The sequence below is a fragment of the Oncorhynchus nerka genome, linkage group LG8 (genome assembly GCF_034236695.1).
Source record: "Oncorhynchus nerka isolate Pitt River linkage group LG8, Oner_Uvic_2.0, whole genome shotgun sequence".
Lineage (NCBI taxonomy): Eukaryota > Metazoa > Chordata > Actinopteri > Salmoniformes > Salmonidae > Oncorhynchus > Oncorhynchus nerka.
The window spans coordinates 33,551,050-33,572,286 of NC_088403.1; the positions used below are offsets into that span (position 1 = coordinate 33,551,050).

General features: G+C 46.0%; 1 protein-coding gene across 1 annotated transcript; it reads right to left on the minus strand.

The window, feature by feature from the left end:
• Positions 1-470: 470 nt before the first annotated feature.
• LOC115133155 (zinc finger protein 800-like) lies at positions 471-20,290 on the minus strand. The gene is given in 7 exon segments (XM_029666093.2): positions 471-1,858; positions 1,861-2,167; positions 2,269-2,618; positions 3,373-3,516; positions 3,837-3,932; positions 6,541-6,715; positions 20,068-20,290. Coding segments are annotated over 6 exon segments (2,448 nt in total). The 5' UTR covers positions 6,704-6,715; positions 20,068-20,290.
• Positions 20,291-21,237: the final 947 nt, after the last annotated feature.

Below are 21,237 nucleotides of genomic sequence, written 5' to 3' on the forward strand. Positions count from 1 at the left end.
CAATTGAGGCTGTTCTGAGGTAAAAAAAATGAGGAACTCAATATTAAGACGGTGTTCTAAATGTTTTGTACAATCAGTGTATGTATAAAATGAATAGGTTTAGGTCATAAGGTCCATACATCTGACAGAGGCACAGAGAAATAAAACAAATTCTGACTGGACATTTTGCGTTGCTTTGGTAGGCTATAGCAGGAATAGGATATTACCCGCAATGTCACTTGTGTGCTGCCCTGCTGTGTGCTGCCCAGTCAAGTTCAAATAGGCTAAACAAAGTTCAAATAGGCTGTCAATCATCGCCAATAGACGATACTATCGTGATATCACCCAACCCTACTCTCCTGGCTCAATCTCTCTCAGTCACCCCCCTCCCTCTCCCCTCTCATAACACCCCATTTCACGCGCCACTTCCTCTCTCTCTCCCTTTCTAACTACAATATATCAACCAAAGACAACCATATATGTAGTGAGGCTCACCAGAGCATTGCCTTGGACCGAGTGCTGACTCCCTTAGCCCTGGCGCCGCTGGGCGGCGTGCTGACCGGTGGCGTGGCGTTCCGGTGGCTCCTCTTATGGGACTCCAGGTAGAGTTTCTTGGCGAAGGCCCGGCCGCACACGTCACACGAGTGGAGCGAGAAGTTCTTGGTGACACGCACCTCTGTGCTACTGCTGCTGCTCTCCTGGTGGGCGTCATGGCGACGTGTGTGGGGCGGCGTCGGGGCAGGGGTGTCGGGGTGTTGTTTGTCGTTCTTACGGGAGATAGGTGACCCGGTTTGGGCCTCCTGCTGCCTCTCCTGTCTCTCCTGGTTGCGAGTGACCGGAGTGGAGGAGGAGAGGAGGTCCTGTTTGCGTGTGACTGGGTAGGAGGAGGAGTTGAGGAGCTCCTGTTTGCGTGTGACTGGGGCCGAGTGGCACCCGTTCACCTCCTCCTTGACTGTTGGTCCTCCTCTCTTGTTGTTGTTGGCATTGGGGGCAGAGTTGAGGACCACCTCAGCCGGCCGCTTGACCGCACGCGACTCCAGCTTGGGCACGATCTTGGCCAGGTAGCCCGTCGACTTCTTGTGCACCACCGTCACGTGGCGCAGGACGTCGCGCTTGCGGCGGGACTCGTAGCGGCAGAGCGGGCAGCGGTAGAACTTGATGAAGATGTCTGTGCCGTCCGTGTGCAGCTCGATGTGCTTGGTGAGGTTCTGGCGCGAGCTGAACTGACGTTTGCACAGCTTGCAGAACAACTGCTTGAAGTCGAACCCCACCGAGAGCTTCTGAGGGGGTCTCCCAAGAGTCCCACTGCCACTACTACTACCACCGGTGCTGTTGATGGAAGTAGAACGAGTTGATGTCTTGGGGCTGCTCCCACCCTCTTCCTCTTTGATCTTTTGACCTGACTTGGTTGCCACGGTGACGCCCTTCCTGTCCGTGTCGCCAGGCGACGAGGCGGGGCTGGAGTCAGGGTCGTCCCAGGATTCAACCGCCTCCTCCTTCATGCTCAAGCTGTTGCTAGGGGTGCTGTCAGTGTTGGTGGCTGTTTTGCTGTTGTTGGTCACCGTGGATGTGGTTGCGGTCGTGGAGACGGAGCTAACGTTCTTGAGATTGTAGATCTTGTGGACGATGCGCATGTGTCTCTTTAACATGACCTGGGAGCTGTACTTCCTCTTGCAGAGCAGACAGCGGCAGGAGGCCAGGTTGTACAGGGCCGATGCCAGGAGAGAAGGGGCAGGGGGCACCGCGGTGGAGGCTTTGGGGGGCTGAGGGGTGGTAGCCCCCGAGGCTCCTCCGCTCTTCGGGGTGTGACCTCTCGCGGGGGAGGAGCTGGCGCTCTTGCGGGGCGGCGTGGCCTCCAGAGACAGCGGCTGGCCGGGCGCGTGGCTATGTCCGGCGTGATGGTGTCCCGACGCAGGCCGCGGTGCACCTCGTCAAAATGGCGCCGCACGTTGGCCTTGGTGGCGAAGGACTTGAAGCAGACGGGGCAGGACTTGCCGCTGGGCGTGTGCATGGGGCGAGACCGACCTTTGACCATGGAGAGGAGGCTGATGGGAACGGTGCGCGTCTCTGTGAACTTCCGGAGCTCCTCCAGCTTGGTCTGGTGCATCTTGCGACAGTGGCGGCGGATGCTGCGGCGAGAGTTGAAGTCCTTACCACACAGGCAGCACGAGATGGTAACGTCCTCCACCTAAGGAGAGAGAGAGACAGAGTGAGAGAGTATTATAGCGAGCGTTAGTGCGTGTGTGCCAGCGTGTGTCTGCTTGCGCGCTTTCTCCTGTATGTACCCACCCCGCTCGTAGACCCCTCCTCCTCGGGCTGCGCCACCTCCTCTCCTCCCGCCTCCTCCTCCTGGTCACTCCTCCTCCTCTCCTCCCCCTCTCCTGTCTGTCCATTCTCCGGCGTCCCTCCCTGCTCCCCCCAGGGCTCAGGGCTGTGTGTGTGGGTCCCTCCAGGGGTGTGTGGAGCCCGGGGGAAGTGGGCCAGCTCCTCCTCTGAGGACATGAACTGGAACACAGCGTTATTGGAGGTCTGGATTGGCTCCAGGCGCATCACGTAGTCCGGCCGGTCCTTCCTGGGGTAGATGGCCTCCAGGAGGTCCTTCATGGCCCCGCTCTGCTTGTCACCATCGCCCGCTGGATCTAAGGGGTCAGGGACGAGGAAGAGAGAGGCGTTAGAAAAGGAACGCCTTTCAAATCAGACACCAACATCCTGCTCCCAAATGTGATGCGTATTGAGCCTAGAGACGTAAACAACACTAAGTAGGAACATTCCCGGGAGAAGGAACGTTTTCAAACTTGCCAAAGGGAGAAACAAAAACACTATTTTGTTTCGGTTTCCAAATAAGACATGTAATGAGCACAGTGTGGCAACATCATATCATATCACAGTGTTTCAACCATATCATTAAATAGCAATTGAACGTATCTTTGTGGTTTCACAGACATGGTCTTATGATCCCTAGTTCAATACACAGATGAGAGAACAGAGGATTTCCTAGATGACTTGCCTTTCTAGATATTGACAGATATAGACAGAAGTCATAGAGAACGGAAGAGTAGTGGCTAATTAGGCTGGATCAAAGACAAGAGGCTGGAGCATGAAAGAGAATTCAGTTAGAGTAGAGAGAGAGAGAGAGAGAGCGAGAGGGGAGAGAGAGCAGAGACATGGAGAGACAGAGACGTGGTGAGACAGAGAGTGAGTGTAGACCAACGAAGACCGTGGTGAGTGAGTGAGTGAGTGAGTGAGTGAGTGAGTGAGTGAGTGAGTGAGTGAGTGAGTGACAGAAAAAAAGAGACAAGAATAGGCATTAAGTGGGCAGAGAGAGAGACAAACATGGACAAAGAGGGAGAGCGACAGACAGAGAGAACAAGCGAGCCTTAGAGAGCCACGCACCGTCGGGCTTGGGCAGTCTGATGAGGCAGTAGTACTCTTTGTGGGTGATGAGGTTGGGCAGGCCCCGGAACAAGCTGCGACATGTCTTACACTCAAAGATGGTGTCCACCTCATTCAGCAGCATGTGCTTCAGCTGGGCAGTACCTACACATAGACAACACCAGGGGGCAGTGTTAGTGATCACTGGCTGATACAGACAGGACAAATAGGACTGATCGATTATCAACTCCTAGAGCCTATAACCCTTTGTTGTTTGCAGATCGGAAGGAATATGATAGGTGTAATTAAATAGATTTGGTTTGGTGGAGGAGCGATCGTCACTTTTATTCAGACCGGCAAACATTGAAAGAGTCGAAACTAAGTGTTGCACTTGAAATCGTGTTTCACAACAAAATGTATGACTACGTCGTGATTCCTAATTAAAAAGACCTCCGTGCTGTTTGAGTAGCAAGACTAGATGTTACCTGAACGGAAGACCTCTATGATCTGCTGGATGCCAGACTTGGAGGTCTGGAGCTGCAGCTGCAACAGAGGAGGGTCACCTGGCTCCACGCAGTACCCTGCAGAGGTCACACACTTCAATACAACACTTAAACTCTGCCCTCAGCCATGGAGTGTGTGTGTGTGTGTGTGTTTGTGTGTGGAGAGAGTGGCTATTTCCTATAGGAAGTGACTGGAATGGGTTTGCTGCCAGAGCCTGGGCATATAAGAATAGAAGTGGTGGCAACCCCTATACAATGACTGTGGTGTGAGCAATGTGTGAGTCAATGAGAGTCACAGTGTGTGTGCGTGTAGGCCCCTCCCCCGCCCCTCAGGGCGTGCTGGTTTAATCCGACCCCCCCTACAGCCTGTGGTCAGATGGTGACCAATCAAGCGCGCCGACACAGCCAGCACCAAACACAGGAGAGTAATCATTACGCCCTTTCTGTTGCAAAATGTTTTGCAACAGAAACCGTTTCTACGTTTCTATTGGAATAATTCAGGCAGGTCCCTCCTCGTTTCGTTCCGTTTGCTCTGTATGCATCCGTTTGGTTCTTTACGGTTTCCGTAATGAATACACCCCAGTTCACCCCTTCCACCCTGATAGAGCCGGACAAACTGGAAATGTGCGTGGGACAATTTTATGCAATAGACAAAGCTGATTAAACAGATATTTCACATCTTCCCTCCAGTTATTGGGGCCTATATTTAGAGAGTATGATCAAATCCAAAACGGACCCCTAAGCAAAATGGTCAAACGTCCACCTAGCCTATCAGAGGGCAAGGTGAGAGATATTACCATATTGCTTACACCTGTCAAATCCTCTCAGATCTCCACAGGGGGCCATTTGGGATTGGGCCCCTTGACTGAGGTTTCCCTCTGTCTCCGGCTGCATTTCACTACTCCAGCGTGTCTTCTTTTCCTCTTCCTCTGCACTGGCGTGAAAGATCTAGACAGGCGTCAGCCATATTGCTTCAGGGCATTTCCACGTAAAAGGAGCCATGGGCAACAACATGTGAAGTCCATAGGAGCATGTCAAATTGGGTGTCAAATAAAAGCTTGAGAGAATCTTACCCACGAGACACCTACCCACGAGCCCCTTCCTGTCCATTTACTGTAATCTCTCCGAGACACCTACCCACGAGCCCCTTCCTGTCATTTACTGTAATCTCTCCGAGACACCTACCCACGAGCCCCTTTCTTTCCATTTACTGTAATCTCTCCGAGACACCTACCCACGAGCCCCTTTCTGTCCATTTACTGTAATCTCTCCGACACACCTACCCACGAGCCCCTTTCTGTCCATTTACTGTAATCTCTCCGAGACACCTACCCACGAGCCCCTTTCTGTCCATTTACTGTAATCTCTCCGAGACGCCTACCCACGAGCCCCTTTCTGTCCATTTACTGTAATCTCTCCGAGACACCTACCCACGAGCCCCTTTCTGTCCATTTACTGTAATCTCTCCGAGACACCTACCCACGAGCCCCTTTCTGTCCATTTACTGTAATCTCTCCGACACACCTACCCACGAGCCCCTTTCTTTCCATTTACTGTAATCTCTCCGAGACACCCACCCACAAGCCCCTTTCTGTCCATTTACTGTAATCTCTCCGAGACACCTACCCACGAGCCCCTTTCTTTCCATTTACTGTAATCTCTCCGAGACACCCACCCACAAGCCCCTTTCTGTCCATTTACTGTAATCTCTCCGAGACACCTACCCACGAGCCCCTTTCTTTCCATTTACTGTAATCTCTCCGAGACACCTACCCACGAGCCCCTTTCTGTCCATTTACTGTAACCAGCATCCGGATGTCCAAAGACATTGAAAAGTAGTTGACATTTGGTCAGTTCGCCCTGGGCTTGATTTCAGTGTGCACAGACGTCGTTGTTTGATACGTTCCGGACTGGCTTTAATTTCAACGTCCATTGATTTTGGTCCGGTCCCGACCGGCCTTGATTCGGCCCATGTTTCACATGTGAACTCTATTGTACTGTACTATACTCTACTGTACTGAAATTTACTGTACTCTACTGTGTTGTACTTTGATGTCATAACTTGTGAAAGATAGATGTCTATTGTTTCATATTTGGTCCGGTCCAACCTAATTTGATCTTGTTTGGGGCGGAGCTCATTAAAATAATTTGTTATTTTATTAGGATCCTCATTAGCTGTTGCAAAAGCAGCATCTCCTCTTCCTGGGGTCCAACACAAAACATGAAACATAATACAGGATGACATAATACAGAACATCATTAGACAAGAACAGCTCAAGGACAGAACTACATACATTTAATAATATCCAGTGTACCCAACTATGAAAAGTTTATACCTTTGTGTAACTAGGATACATCACCATGAAGAGAACAAAATTGTTATGCATAATTATGTGTAGTACAAATCCACTTCATTTACTGTAGTTCACTAACCAAAAGAGATTTCTTCAAAGTCACAGTGTCATGTCATAGCTGACACCTCATTCTTTCTGCAGATACCTCTCCTCAGCCACTCTCCTCTCCTCTGTCATGCCACTCTCCTCTCCTCAGGCAGGACAGACTGACCAACAAGGAATGCATATATATATTTTATCTATATAGCGCCTTTCACTAGTGATCCGCAGTATGTTTTAAGGACTTCAATCAAACTAAGGATGGGTTGGTGTAGACAAGCGGGCAGTCTTACCTGGTGTCCTGGGGGCTGCGTCGGGGCCAGGGTTAAGGTCAGTCATTGGGTTAGGGCTGCTGGGCTGTGGCTCGTCTGTCTGGCAGCACTGGTCTCTGGTAACATGGCTCTCAGGCTCAGGTTGGGGCTCGTCCTGGGGGATCTCCTCCATCTCCACCTCCATCCTGCTGGAACTCTGACAGACAGACAGACAGACAGACAGACAGACAGACAGACAGACAGACAGACAGACAGACAGACAGACAGACAGAGAATGGTGAGGTTTACCTTTTAAACCTCACAGACACCCCTGGGCTATACGATGGTCAGGGAAACACTGAGACAGAGGGTATGGGGTGCGGAGTTGGGAAAAGAGGCACACGTAACTGCCAAAATAAAGGAAACACTTAAGTAAATGAGGGATACAAAGTATATGTGTAACACCGGCATCGCATCCCTCCAATAAAGATCCAGACATTTATAGAATCTATGCCAATGCGTATTAAAGCTGTTCTGGCGGCCCAACGCCCTAATAAGACACTTTATGTTGGTGTTTCCTTTATTTTGGCGGTTACCTGTACATCTACAGACACTCTATGACTAGCCTATGTAACACCAGCAAGTGTTATTGGAGAACCATACTTATATAGGAGAGCCACAGAAATACTGTATATGGCACTACGGAACTGCTTCTATAGCTGCATAATTGGTCTGAGTAAAAGATATCTAATGACTCATTATGCCACGCACTATTTGATCAGCGGTGCTGTTGCTGATCTAGACACCTGCTGTGTCGTGTGGCATTGTTTGGCTGGGTCTGATAAGGGTGGGTGGTGTGGCATTGTTTGGCTGGGTCTGATAAGGGTGGGTGGTGGTTACACTACTGGCGGGGTAAGACTCTCGCCTGTCTGTCTCTCGGTTTCTCTCTCCAGGGTGATGGAGATGCTTCCCAGCACACCCAGCTAAGACACTTTCTCTCTCGCTCTCACACTAGGCTGTCGGAGATAAGGGACTCTTCTCTCTCTCTCCCTCCCTCCCTCCCTCGGAGAGGGGGTGCCTGAGTCAAGGCTCCTCCTACCCTAACCACAGACATACACCCGACCAAACTAATGAGGATGGTCTTTGACGACCTCAGAGGAAATGGGGTTTTACTGTACCAATCAGTCTCGATGGTCCAGTGAGAGATTGGCTTTCTGTATGTACAGTGCCTTTAGAAAGTATTAGCTCCTCTTTTTGTTGTGTTACAGCCTGAATTTTGAATTGAGACAATTGAAATTGTGTCACTGATACACACACACACACACACAATACCCCATAATGTCAAAGTGGAATTTTGTTTTTAGAAATGTTTACAAATTCATAAAAAAATGTAAAGCTGAAATGTCTTGAGTCAATAAGTATTAAACCCCTTTGTCATGGCAACTCTAAATATGTTCAGAAGTCAAAATGTGCTCAACAAGTCACATAATAAGTTGCATGGACTCATTCTGTGTTCAATAATAGTGGTTAACATGATTTTTTAAATGACTACCTCATCCTTTACAGATAATTGTACGGTCCCTCGATGGAGCATTGAATTTCAAGCACAGATTTAACCACAAAGACCAGGGAGGTTTTCCAATGCCTCGCAAAGAAGGGCACCGATTGCTAGATGTGTCAAAATAAACAGATGCTGAATATAGTGAAATTATTCAATTAGGCTTTGAATGGTATACAGTGGCTTGCGAAAGTATTCACCCCCCTTGGCATTTTTCCTATTTTGTTGCCTTACAACCTGGAATTAAAATAGATTTGGGGGGGTTGTATGATTTGATTTACACAACATGCCTACCACTTTGAAGATGCAAAATATTTTTTATTGTGAAACAGACAAGAAATAAGACAAAAAAACTCTAAACTTGAGCGTGCATAACTATTCACCCCCCAAAGTCAATACTTTGTAGAGCCACATTTGCAGCAATAACAGCTGCAAGTCTCTTGGGGTATGTCTCTATACGCTTGGCACATCTAGCCACTGGGATTTTTGCCCATTCTTCAAGGCAAAACTGCTCCAGCTCCTTCAAGTTGGATGGGTTCCGCTGGTGTACAGCAATCTTTAAGTCATACCACAGATTCTCAATTAGATTGAGGTCTGGGCTTTGACTAGGCCAATCCAATACATTTCAATGTTTCTCCTTAAACCACTCGAGTGTTGCTTTAGCAGTATGCTTAGGGTTATTGTCCTGCTGGAAGGTGAACCTCCGTCCCAGTCTCAAATCTCTGGAAGACTGAAACAGGTTTCCCCTCAAGAATTTCCCTGTGTTTAGCACCATCCATCATTCCTTCAATTCTGACCAGTTTCAAAGTCCCTGCCAATGAAATACATCCCAACGCATGATGCTGCCATCACCATGTTTCACTGTGGGGATGGTGTTCTCAGGGTGATGCGAGGTGTTGGGTTTGCGCCAGACATAGCGTTTTCCTAGATGGCCAAAAAGCTCAATCTGACCAGAGTACGTTCTTCCATATGTTTGGGGAGTCTCCCACATGCCTTTTGGCAAACACCAAACGTGTTTGCTTATTTTTTTCTTTAAGCAATGGCCTTTTTTCTGGCCGCTCTTCTGTAAAGCCCAGCTCTGTGGAGTGTACGGCTTAAAGTGGCCCTATGGACAGATACTTCAATCTCCGCTGTGGAGCTTTTGCAGCTCCCCTTCAGGGTTATCTTTGGTCTCTTTGTTACCTCTCTGATTAATGCCCTCTTTGCCTGGTCCGTGAGTTTTTGTGGGCTGCCCTCTCTTGGCAGGTTTGTTCTGGTGCCATAATCTTTCAATTTTTTATAATGGATTTAATGGTGCTCTGTGGGATGTTCAAAGTTTGTGATATTTTTTTTAGAACTCAACCCTGATCTGTACTTCTCCACAACTTTGTTCCTGGCCTATTTGAAGAGCTCCTTGGTCTTCATGGTGCCGCTTGCTTGGTGGTGCCCCTTGCTTCGTGGTGTTGCAGACTCTGGGGCCTTTCAGAACAGGTGTATATATACTGAGATCATGTGACACTTAAATAAAGTCCACCTGTGTGAAATCAAACTAATTATGTGACTTCTGGAGGTAATTGGTTGCACCAGATCTTATTTAGGGGCTTCATAGCAAAGGGGGCAAATACATATGCAAACACCATGTTTCAGTTTTGAATGTTTTAAAACAAGTTTTTTTCCTTTTTTTCGCCAATTTGGAATCTTTTGTGTATGTCCATTACATGAAATCTAAATAAAAATCTATTTAAATTACAGGTTGTAATGCAACAAAATAGCAAAAATACTTTTGCAAGGCACTGTATAAATACACCCAGTCACTACAAAGATAAAGGCATCCTTCCTAACTCAGTTGCCTGAGAGGATTTCACCATGAGGCTGATAGTGATTTTAAAACAGTTTAATGGTTGTGATTTGAGAGAACTGAGGATGGATCAACAACATTGTAGTTACTCCACAATACCAACCTAAATGACAGAGTGAAAACAAGGAAGCCTGTACAGAATACAAATATTCCAAAACCTGTATCCTATTTGCATCAAGGCACTAAAGTAATACTGCAAAAAAATTAACTTATTGTTAAGCGTTATGTTTGGGGGGAAATCCAACACACCACATCACTGAGTACCACTCTTCATATATTCAAGCATGGTGGTGCTTGTCATTGGCAAAGACTAGGTTAAAAAGAAACAGAATACAGCTAGGCACGGGAAAAATCCTAGAGGAAAATCTGCTTCGGTCTGCTTTCCACCAGACATAGGGAGACGAATGAACCTTTCAGAAGGGCAATAATCTAAAACAGGCCAAATCTACACCAGAGTTGCTTACCAAGATGCTCACGAGTGGCTTAGTTACAGTTTTCAATTCAAATCAACTGTCACGTCCTGACCTTAGTTCCTTTTTTTATGTCTCTATTTTAGGTTGGTCAAGGCGTGAGTTGGGGTGGGCATTCTATGTTTTGTTCTATGTTTGTATTTCTATGTGTTTGGCCTGGTATGGTCCCCAATCAGAGGCAGCTGTCAATCGTTGTCTCTGATTGAGAACCATACTTAGGCAGCCTGGTTTCACCCATGAGTTGTGGGTAGTTGTTTTCTGTCTTTGTGTGTCTGCACCAGGCAGAACTGTTTTGTTTGTTCTGCTTTGTTGTTTTAGTGTTCAGTTTCTTTATTAAATTTACCATGAACACGTACCACGCTGCACCTTGGTCCTCTTCACCTTCTTCCACCTACGAATATTGTTACATCAACTTGAAAATCTATGGCAAGACTTGACAATGGTGGTCTAGCAATGATCAAAAACTAACTTGATAGAGCTTGAATAATTTTAAAAAATTGTCAAATGGGCAAATACTATACAATTCAGCTGTGCAAAGCTCTTAGAGACCCCAAAAGACTCACAGCTGTAATTACTGCCAAAGGTGTTTATAACATATATTGATTCAGGGGGTTGAATACTTCTCTATTAATGTTATTAGTGTTTCATTTTTGTATTCATTTTTAATAAATGTTTGAATTTTTCGACCACTTTGACATGAGTATTTTGTGTAGACCGTTGACCAAAACAAATGACAATTAAATCCATGTTAATCCCACTTCGTAACAACAAAGTGTAGGAAAAAGTAAAGGGGGGTGTGAATACTTCCTGAAGGCACTGTAAGTCTGAGGAGAGACATGCCTGAGGAGACACCTGCCTGACTGTCAGCACACTTCCAAGTCTTCATGTAAACTCAGCAAAAATAGAAACGTCCCCTTTTCAGGACCCTGTCTTTCAAGGATAAATCATAAAAACTTCATTGTAAAGGGTTTAAACACTGTTTCCCATGCTTGTTCAATGAACCATAAACAATTAATGAACATGCACCTGTGGAACTGTCGTTAAGACACTAACAGCTTACAGACGGTAGGCAATTAAGGTCACAGTTATGAAAACCTAGGACACTAAAGAGGCCTTTCTACGGACTCTGAAAAACACCAAAAGAAAGATGCCCAGGGTCCCTGCTCATGTGCCTGAACGTGCCTTAGGCATGAGGACTGCAGATGTGACCAGGGCAATAAATTGCCATGTCCGTACTGTGAAACGCCTAAGACAGCGCTACGGGGAGACAGGGTGGACAGCTGATAGTCCTTGCAGTGGAAGACCACGTGTAACAACACCTGCACAGGATCGGTACATCCGAACATCACACCTGCGGGACAGGTACAGGATGGCAACAACAACTGCCCGAGTTACACCAGGAACGCACAATCCCTCCATCAGTGCTCATACTGTCTGTAATAGGCTGAGAGAGGCTGGACTGAGGGCTTGTTGTAAGGCAGATCCTCACCAGACAAACCCACCGTCACTGGACAAAACAGAACTGGCAAAAAGTGCTCTTCACTGACGAGTCGCGGTTTTGTCTCACCAGGGGTGATGGTCGGATTCACGTTTATCGTCGAAGGAATGAGCGTTACACAGAGGCCTGTACTCTGGAGCAGGATCGATTTGGGGGTGGAGGGGCCATCATGGTCTGGGGCGGTGTCACGGCATCATCGAACTGAGCTTGTTGTCATTGCTGGCAATCTCAACGCTGTGGGTTACAGGGAAGACATCCTCCTCCCTCATGTGGTACCCTTCCTGCAGGCTCATCCTGACATGACCCTCCAGCATGACAATGCCACCATCCATACTGCTTGTTCTGTGAGTGATTTCCTGCAAGACAGGAATGTCAGTGTTCGGCCATGGCCAGCGAAGAGCCACGTCTGGGACCTGTTGGATCAGAGGGTGAGGGCTAGGGCCATTCCCCTCAGAAATGACAGGAACTTGCAGGTACCTTGGTGGAAGAGTGGGGTAACATCTCACAGCAAGAACTGGTAAATCTGGTGCAGTCCATGAGGAGATGCACTGCAGTTCTTAATGCAGCTGGTGGCTACACCAGATACTGACTGTTACTTTTGATTTTGACCCCCCTTTGTTCAGGGACACATTTTCCATTTCTGTTAGTCACATGTCTGTGGAACTTGTTCAGTTTATGTCTCAGATGTTGAATATTCTTATGTTCATACAAATATTTACACACGTTAAGTTTGCTGAAAATAAACGCAGTCGACAGTGAGAGGAGAGGACGTTCCTTTTTTTTCTGAGTTTATTATTCAAAGAAAAGAGTATGTGTGTGCCTCTATCAGAGACTGCCCAACCCATATACCCATCCACACATTATACTGTATGTTCAATGCACTGTGAAGTTGATTTATGGTACCATCTCTGACTGTACCACGTATTGGTCACCAGATGGTGACAAAGTCCATGTTTTGGAAGTCATCAAAGAAGATGCCACAGTAACTATTTTATTCTAGCACCACTGGCTGAAGAGTCCAACCCCCCTGTCGTGAGTCTGGTTCCTCTCAAAGTTTCTTCCTTCCGGGTAGTTTTCCCTGGTCACTGTGCTAGTGCTTTGCTGACTCACTTTAGGTTACTGTAAGGCACTTTGCAAATGTTTTGGTGAAGTCGCTGTACCTGTCCTCAATTTGCACAGACAAGATCAAAACTAGTTTTCAGATTTCTATTCTTCCAAACCTAGCCTAGTTCACAGGGAGGAAGGTGGTCATCGCCGTTTCAGAGCGGGGAGAAATAAAAGAGCATGTTCAATGGTAATGCTCTCTGAGTGCATGTTGTGAGGCTCAATCAGAAAACGTGCAGCTATCATCAGAGAGGGGACCTGATGATGAAGACTTGGTAACACAGTTCAAGTGTTTCCATGGAGACAGAGGTAGTTGTTCCCACTCAGGTAATATGAGTATTTATCAGTGGGCCTGTGGAGACATACACTGCTACCGGAACAAACTCACAAGAGAGTCATTTAAAGGGTAAATCTGTGATTGATACGTCAATTTTTATTTGTTTTTTAAACTTTTAAATTCATGACATGGAACCGTCCCATTGATTCTTGAAGAATATAACTCATAAATGCCGCATAAGTTAGCCAAATTGTCTTACCCCATCAGAACCCAAAATATAAGCTTGTTTTACTCCTTTGCTAGTAAACAATGATTTGTAGACAAACACTGTATTGCCTCAAAACATGGTTAAAACTTTAAAAATGTTGTTCTCGTGGATGGTCAATCCTTGCACACATTTCTCCACCCCCATCCCTAAGCTATTTACCAAATCAGTGGCGGGGGTCATTGATTTGTCATTATTTGAACTGCAGATTGCCCCTTTAACGTTGCTTACTAAAAATGTACACTGCTGTCAAAGTACTGAACTCACACCTGCACAAGACTCCTGCTAGGCAGTAGGAAGTGAAAATAATTGAATGAAGAAATGACGGAAAAGTTCACAGCAATTATTTCTGTGTGTAAAGGGATGAGTTTATAAGTGCTGGAATAAAGACGGGATGCTTCTGTTCACGTTGTAACCCGTGTGAGACACCATAACAGACCACCAGCACACCATAACCTCACATGGAGACTGGCTGCTGCCCCCATAAACACACCCACTAGACTAGACAGACCACCAGCACACCATAACCTCACATGGAGACTGGCTGCTGCCCCCATAAACACACCCACTAGACTAGACAGACCACCAGCACACCATAACCTCACATGGAGACTGGCTGCTGCCCCCATAAACACACCCACTAGACTAGACAGACCACCAGCACACCATAACCTCACATGGAGACTGGCTGCTGCCCCCATAAACACACCCTCTAGACTAGACAGACCACCAGCACACCATAACCTCACATGGAGACTGGCTGCTGCCCCCATAAACACACCCTCTAGACTAGACAGACCACCAGCACACCATAACCTCACATGGAGACTGGCTGCTGCCCCCATAAACACACCCTCTAGACTAGACAGACCACCAGCACACCATAACCTCACATGGAGACTGGCTGCTGCCCCCATAAACACACCCTCTAGACTAGACAGACCACCAGCACACCATAACCTCACATGGAGACTGGCTGCTGCCCCCATAAACACACCCACTAGACTAGACAGACCACCAGCACACCATAACCTCACATGGAGACTGGCTGCTGCCCCCATAAACACACCCTCTAGACTAGACAGACCACCAGCACACCATAACCTCACATGGAGACTGGCTGCTGCCCCCATAAACACACCCTCTAGACTAGACAGACCACCAGCACACCATAACCTCACATGGAGACTGGCTGCTGCCCCCATAAACACACCCACTAGACTAGACAGACCACCAGCACACCATAACCTCACATGGAGACTGGCTGCTGCCCCCATAAACACACCCACTAGACTAGACAGACCACCAGCTCACCATAATGCAAGTCTGCCCTTATAGTGAGTGATTGTCAACTTTATCAATTTAAATCCTGTCTAACAATAACAATAGGCTGGGCTTGTATGTTTTACATTCAGTTATGCAACCCTCTCCTGGTCATTTTAATTCATCTGAAGAAGAATTAGACCAAAAATATACATAACAATAGCATTATATAGGCATGCTTTCTTTTGCCATCGGCTAGTCTTCTTAAAATGGGCTAGAAATCAGTTTCTAAAGTGGGCAATGTTTAGGCCTATACTTTCCAATCATAACCCAACATAACCAAAATATATCCCTCATCTCCACAAGCTAAACACTGTCAAATTAAAATGCATTCAGATGATTTTCATTTGTCAATGAGAAAAAAAAATGAAATACTACTTCTTGTTTGAAAGCAGAAAATGACCCTAGACAAGTGTAACTAACATGCGCAGTGCCCAACGGGGCGCAATAACAAAACCAAACGTTCAGTTGGGTAATACACCCCACTCGGGATGAAACCAGAAATGGTACAGCGTTTCCCCCGCTTTAATCTGAAAGGATGCTTTATTTTTATGATTCATTATCGAGTATTTATTGTGTGCGCTATTCGTAAGAGCTTTACGGTCGAACAAAATGTACGTTTACCATACAGTGGAAAAAATATATCCATATTTTGAGAAGTCGCGAGATATCGACACCAGAGACTCCACAATGGCCACAATGTGTCTTGTCAAACATGAAGGACGAAGTGAACTGCTCTCACTGATTAGCAAAAGTCCATGTGAGCCAGTCAGCCACCATCCCCTTACGCATTCCACGCAATGAGGAAGAGATGTTGCGAATACGTGAAAGAAAATACCATAATACGATGCCTACACTGTTCCATAACATCTCCAACTCGTCTCCACTAGCGAGTGCGCATTGATTGTTAGCGTTTGGGTGTAGTTATCTTTCAACGGGTAGCAGTCTCCATTAGCAACTCCATATCCCATGGGCGTGCGAGGGCCGCGGGCTGTGACGCAAATGCCACTGGTGATTTGCAAATTTGACAGATCTAATTCAATGTGGCTGGATGACTATTCAAACCGCATTTAAAACTATAACATTCCCCTCCGTGCAGGGAGATGTGGCGATGCCAGTAGCCACTAGCCAGCATATTATGTTAGGATTCGTTGCATAACTCGCCAGCCCAACTTAATAAATTGTGCAACGAGAGAGAACGGGTGCAGTAGCCAGAGTGGAAATTGTTACGTTTTGAATATGATGGCCCAATCAACACAATACGCGAAATGACACAGGGACTTATAGTGACTTCGCTAAACATGGATCAATGGTAGCCAGCACTTGGCTACGTTCTGCTAGGACGCATGCAGCTGACGATAGAGGAGGGCAGGGCAGCCAGCGAGTGGAACTTGGGACTGCATTCATACATAGACCATACGGGCGCCCGGATAAAGGGCTGCATGAATACTGTATTGTGTGCTCTTTTCTCCAAGTCCCCAAGTATTTACAAAAGGTTCGCCCAAAAATATTGTGGGGAAACACAGGTGGTTTCAGCAGCTGTCGATACATATGGAAAACTATTCAAGCCAACAAACATTTTTTAAACGTCTACGACCTAAAAATTTAAAGATAGACCTACCTACATCAACATTTTGATATAGTAGATCATAAAGAAACGTCCTCTCACTGTCAACTGCGTTCATTTTCAGCAAACTTAACATGTGTAAATATTTGTATGAACATAACAAGATTCAACAACTGAGACATAAACTGAACAAGTTCCACAGACATGTGACTAACTGAAATTGAATAATGTGTCCCTGAACAAAGGGGGGGAGGGCCAAATCAAAAGTAACAGTCATTATCTGGTGTGGCCACCAGCTGCATTAAGAACTGCAGTGCATCTCCTCATGGACTGCACCAGATTTGCCAGTTCTTGTTGTGAGATGTTATCCCACTCTTCCACCAAGGCACCTGCAAGTTCCCGGGCATTTCTGAGGTGAATGGCCCTAGCCCTCACCCTCTGATCCAACAGGTCCCAGACGTACTCAATGGGATTGAGATCCGGGCTCTTCGTTGGCCATGGAAGAACACTGACATTCCTGTCTTGCAGGAAATCATGCACAGAACGAGCAGTATGGCTGGTAGCATTGTCATGCTGGAGGGTCATGTCAGGATGAACCTCCAGGAAGGGTACCACATGATGGAGGAGGATGTCTTCCCTGTAACGCCAGCGTTGAGATTGCCTGCAATGACAACAAGCTCAGTTCGATGATGCTGTGACACACTGCCCCAGACCATGACGGACCCTCCACCTCCAAATCGATCCCGCTCCAGAGTACAGGCCTCAGTATAATGCTCATTCCTTCCGACGATAAATGCAAATCTGACCATCACCCCTGGTGAGACAAAACCACAACTCGTCAGTGAAGAGCACTTTTTGCTAGTCCTGTTTGGTCCAGCGACGGTGGGTTTGTGCCCATAGGCGACGTTGTTGCCAGTGATGTCTGGTGAGGACCTGCAGGCCCTCAGTCCAGCCTCTCTCAGCCTATTGCGGACAGTCTGAGCACTGATGGAGGGATTGTTCGTTCCTGGTGTAACTCGGCAGTTGTTGTTGCCATCCTGTACCTGTCCTGCAGGTGTGATGTTCGGATGTACCGATCCTGTGCAGGTGTTGTTACACATGGTCTGCCACTGCGAGGACAATCAGCTGTCCACCCTGTCTCCCTGTAGCGCTGTCTTAGGCTTCTCACAGTACGGACATTACAATTTATTGCCCTGGCCACATCTGCAGCCCTCATGCCTCAGGCACGTTCACGCAGATGATTAGCGACCCTGGGCATCTTTCTTTTGGTGTTTTTCAGGGTCAGTAGAAAGGCCTCTTTAGTGTCCTAAGTTTTCATAACTGTGACTTTAATTGCCTACCGTCTGTAAGCTGTTAGTGTCTTAACGACAGTTCCACAGGTGCATGTTCATTAATTGTTTATGGTTCATTGAACAAGCATGGGAAACAGTGTTAAAACCCCTTACAATGAAAATCTGTTAAGTTTTTTGTATTTTTACAAATTAGCTTTGAAAGACAGGGTCCTGAAAAGGGGACGTTTCTTTTTTTGCTGAGTTTTTATGGGACATGTTTCTTCATTTGTAGCATTGTGTGGCGATTTCCATCTATCCACTTTGCAAACATCAGCACAGAAGGGCCACCAGCAAAGGAATGGTCAGCTGGTATTTGCCTCACCACTTTTGATTTGGTTTAATACAAAATATTGAACCAAAAACATTGAAAACATGGGACAAAGTAGCCTACTGTTGTTTAGAATGATTTGCCTCATGATTTGTCGATTCGTGCACAATTCATTGGTGCTTCAGTCTGATCAACAGTAGCCTACCCACTGGGCACACAATGGTTGAATAAACGTTGTTTCCACGTCATTCGAGTGAAATTACGTGGAATCAACATTTACATTTTACATTTAAGTCATTTAGCAGACGCTCTTATCCAGAGCGACTTACAAATTGGTGCGTTCACCTTAAGACATCCAGTGGAACAGCCACTTTACAATAGTGCATCTAAATCTTTTAAGGGGGGTGAGAAGGATTACTTTATCCTATCCTAGGTATTCCTGAAAGAGGTGGAATCAACATGGAATAGATGTTGAAATGACGTCTTTGCCCAGTGGGTACTGATAACAACCACAGCTAACAACCACCACTACAGCACAAATGTGGTTTATATTCAAACTTTGGCTGGCTAGGCTACCTAGACATTTTTAATTCAAAATTATTGATTGTAATGAATCAATCAACACAATAGTGATGACATACTGTTTGATTAACTCTTCAATTACAAATGCAAAGGCCTTACATGATGCAACCCTGAATAAAGCAAGCTCAGCCCCGGTAGTTTTATTGTCCAATTGCAATTGTTGTCTCTTTGCCTGTGTAAAGGACTTCCCATTAGTTTATTTAAAAAGATATAATGAATATGAACAAGTACAAGGTTGCTGCACTTTGACAGGGTTTCAATGGTTTCGTCCTCCCTAGGGCCCTGAGTAAAAAACAAGAACAACATATTAGAAACAAATCTGGTCCCATCATAGCCCATATAAAACTGTTTTATATTTGATTTATTACTATGTCCTACCCTACAACTTGGACTGGAGTTTTACCTAGTTAGGTTTGCCTACCAGATCAGGAGAAACTCTGTGCTCCTCACTCTGGGGCAGCACATTGCCTAGTGGTTAGAGCATTGGACCAGTAACTGAAAGGTCGTTTTGAGACATTTTGAGATAGTATCAACATTATTTTTTTTACTTAGATAGCTGAATTTTGAGATAGTAGGCCTATTGACATTGTGTCAATGGGCTTCCATAGATATGAGCAAAGCAGCACATCGTTGCGTAGCACTGGACTTCCCCAGTTTTGTGCTAACTACGTGATTGTCCAAAAGACCATTTGATTCAGTCTGTCCTCATTGGCAATCTGGGAGCCAGGGCGCAGGGCAGTTTGCCGTTCTCATGGCACGATTTGCATTGCCCCATTATCCCCGAAAATCTCCTTTACACGGTTATATTGTAAGCCTCAAAACGCCAGTATTTTGAGCAACAAAAGACCAGCTTAACTTGATCAAAGCAGAAGCCAAGTACAAAATGCACCTTTCAAGCCGTAAAAGAGAGGCCCCTTCTACATATTGCAGCATGGCAGGGGAGTGCGGCGTAAAAACGGGCTAACCCAGACAAAATAAATACAACGAGAACGTACAACACTCACATAAACACATCCATCACCATCTGAGGGAAATCCCTAAACCACTCTCAGATATTTGGCTTTGTAAAGACTCTCCCGAGGGGACGATATTACGAATGTAAAACCCTGCGCTTTGCGGCTCTGTGCCACCTTTTCCAAGAAGCAGCTTGGCGCACAGACCGGTGACCCTTCCGGCTTTGCGCGTCTTTATAACGACTAGATTTTACCAACAAATCTAATTTTAACAATGAAATATGAATAAATACATCTAGTTGTAACTATCATCGTATTTGAGTTCCTGGAAATATTATTTAAGGGCGAGTTTGAGTCGCCGAAACCAATTCCTCTCCCTCCATGGACAGGCAGAACAAGAGAAGGATGACGCCATTTTCTGCAAAAACAACCACGTTCGGGGAGCCAAGGCGAGGGCTTTTACGCTTCCATAACGCGTTCCAGGTCTTCGATCAGACATTTAGGGCGAATATAAATGTGTTAAGAATAGTTCTTACCTGTATAAGTCTTAACCTGACGATGGAATCCGGTTTCTCGGAGTAAAACTACGGGCTTGGGCCGGGGAGCTACTTCGAGTCCGCGTCCCTGTCTGTAGCTAGCCGGAGATTGTTTATTACGCCTCTCAGCGCTCGTCTCTCGCACTGAACAGTTCCTACAGCAGCTGCCTTTGTGCACTCAGAGGGGACCTTTCAGCTAAAGGCGGCCGCTGCGCAAAGGTGCAGCACTTCTACTTTTCTTTATAAATGCCAGTGTCGTTGGCACTTTGGGGGGTAGGAGAGGAATAGTTGACCCCCCGTGATCGAGGAACACTGTTGCCAAATTCAGGCCGTTTAGTGCTCCATTTACTAAGCGCGCGCACAGGCTTTCCAGAATCCAGGACACACAAATTAAACCGAAACGTTAGCTCGTTTTGTTCTCTTCTGCGGATACTTATCGTGTATAAAAGTGCATTATTCCTTGGGAGAAGTCGTAAAACGCTAAAGCAGAATGTAAAGAATAATCTGGCGATTTGGAACTGTTGGAAATGTTGCACAATGGCCATTTATAATTTCTGTATTGGAGTTGATTTAATAATAGGCCAAACACAACAATGCCAACATTTTGGGAAAAAATACATTTATTTCAATAAATCTAAATTATTTATCTTGCCACAAAATCGCAACCTGCAATTGTTCACCTGCGGGTTGAAGTGGACGAGTAGCCTATCCAATGATGCACTTGTTTATTTAAGGATCAAATCATTTATTCAACCTAGTTTTACTTTTATATGTGATAAGATAGGCATATATTATAATATTGACACCTTTCTATATTTCAAAATTTCCCTTGTGATACACAGGAAGACCGCAATCAAATGTCCCTTAAGAACACATCATTTGATAATCTAATCTTATTTTTTTAAAGTTTAGTCTAGAACATTCGAGTAGCCTATTTGATAAGCCTATATTTTCATATTGCATAAGTAGTCCTATAGCATAGCTACAATTAGTCAGTGCAGATTATGAATTGTAATGATATGTTAATATTGGTTACAACAACGCATGTCGAGCATCGGCACCAGCCTGGTCTCATAGACTAGACATAATATAGTTAGTCTATATCCGGGACACTCAAATTAGTATGATATGTTTTGTCTGATATGGTGACATAAGACAGAAGATTACACA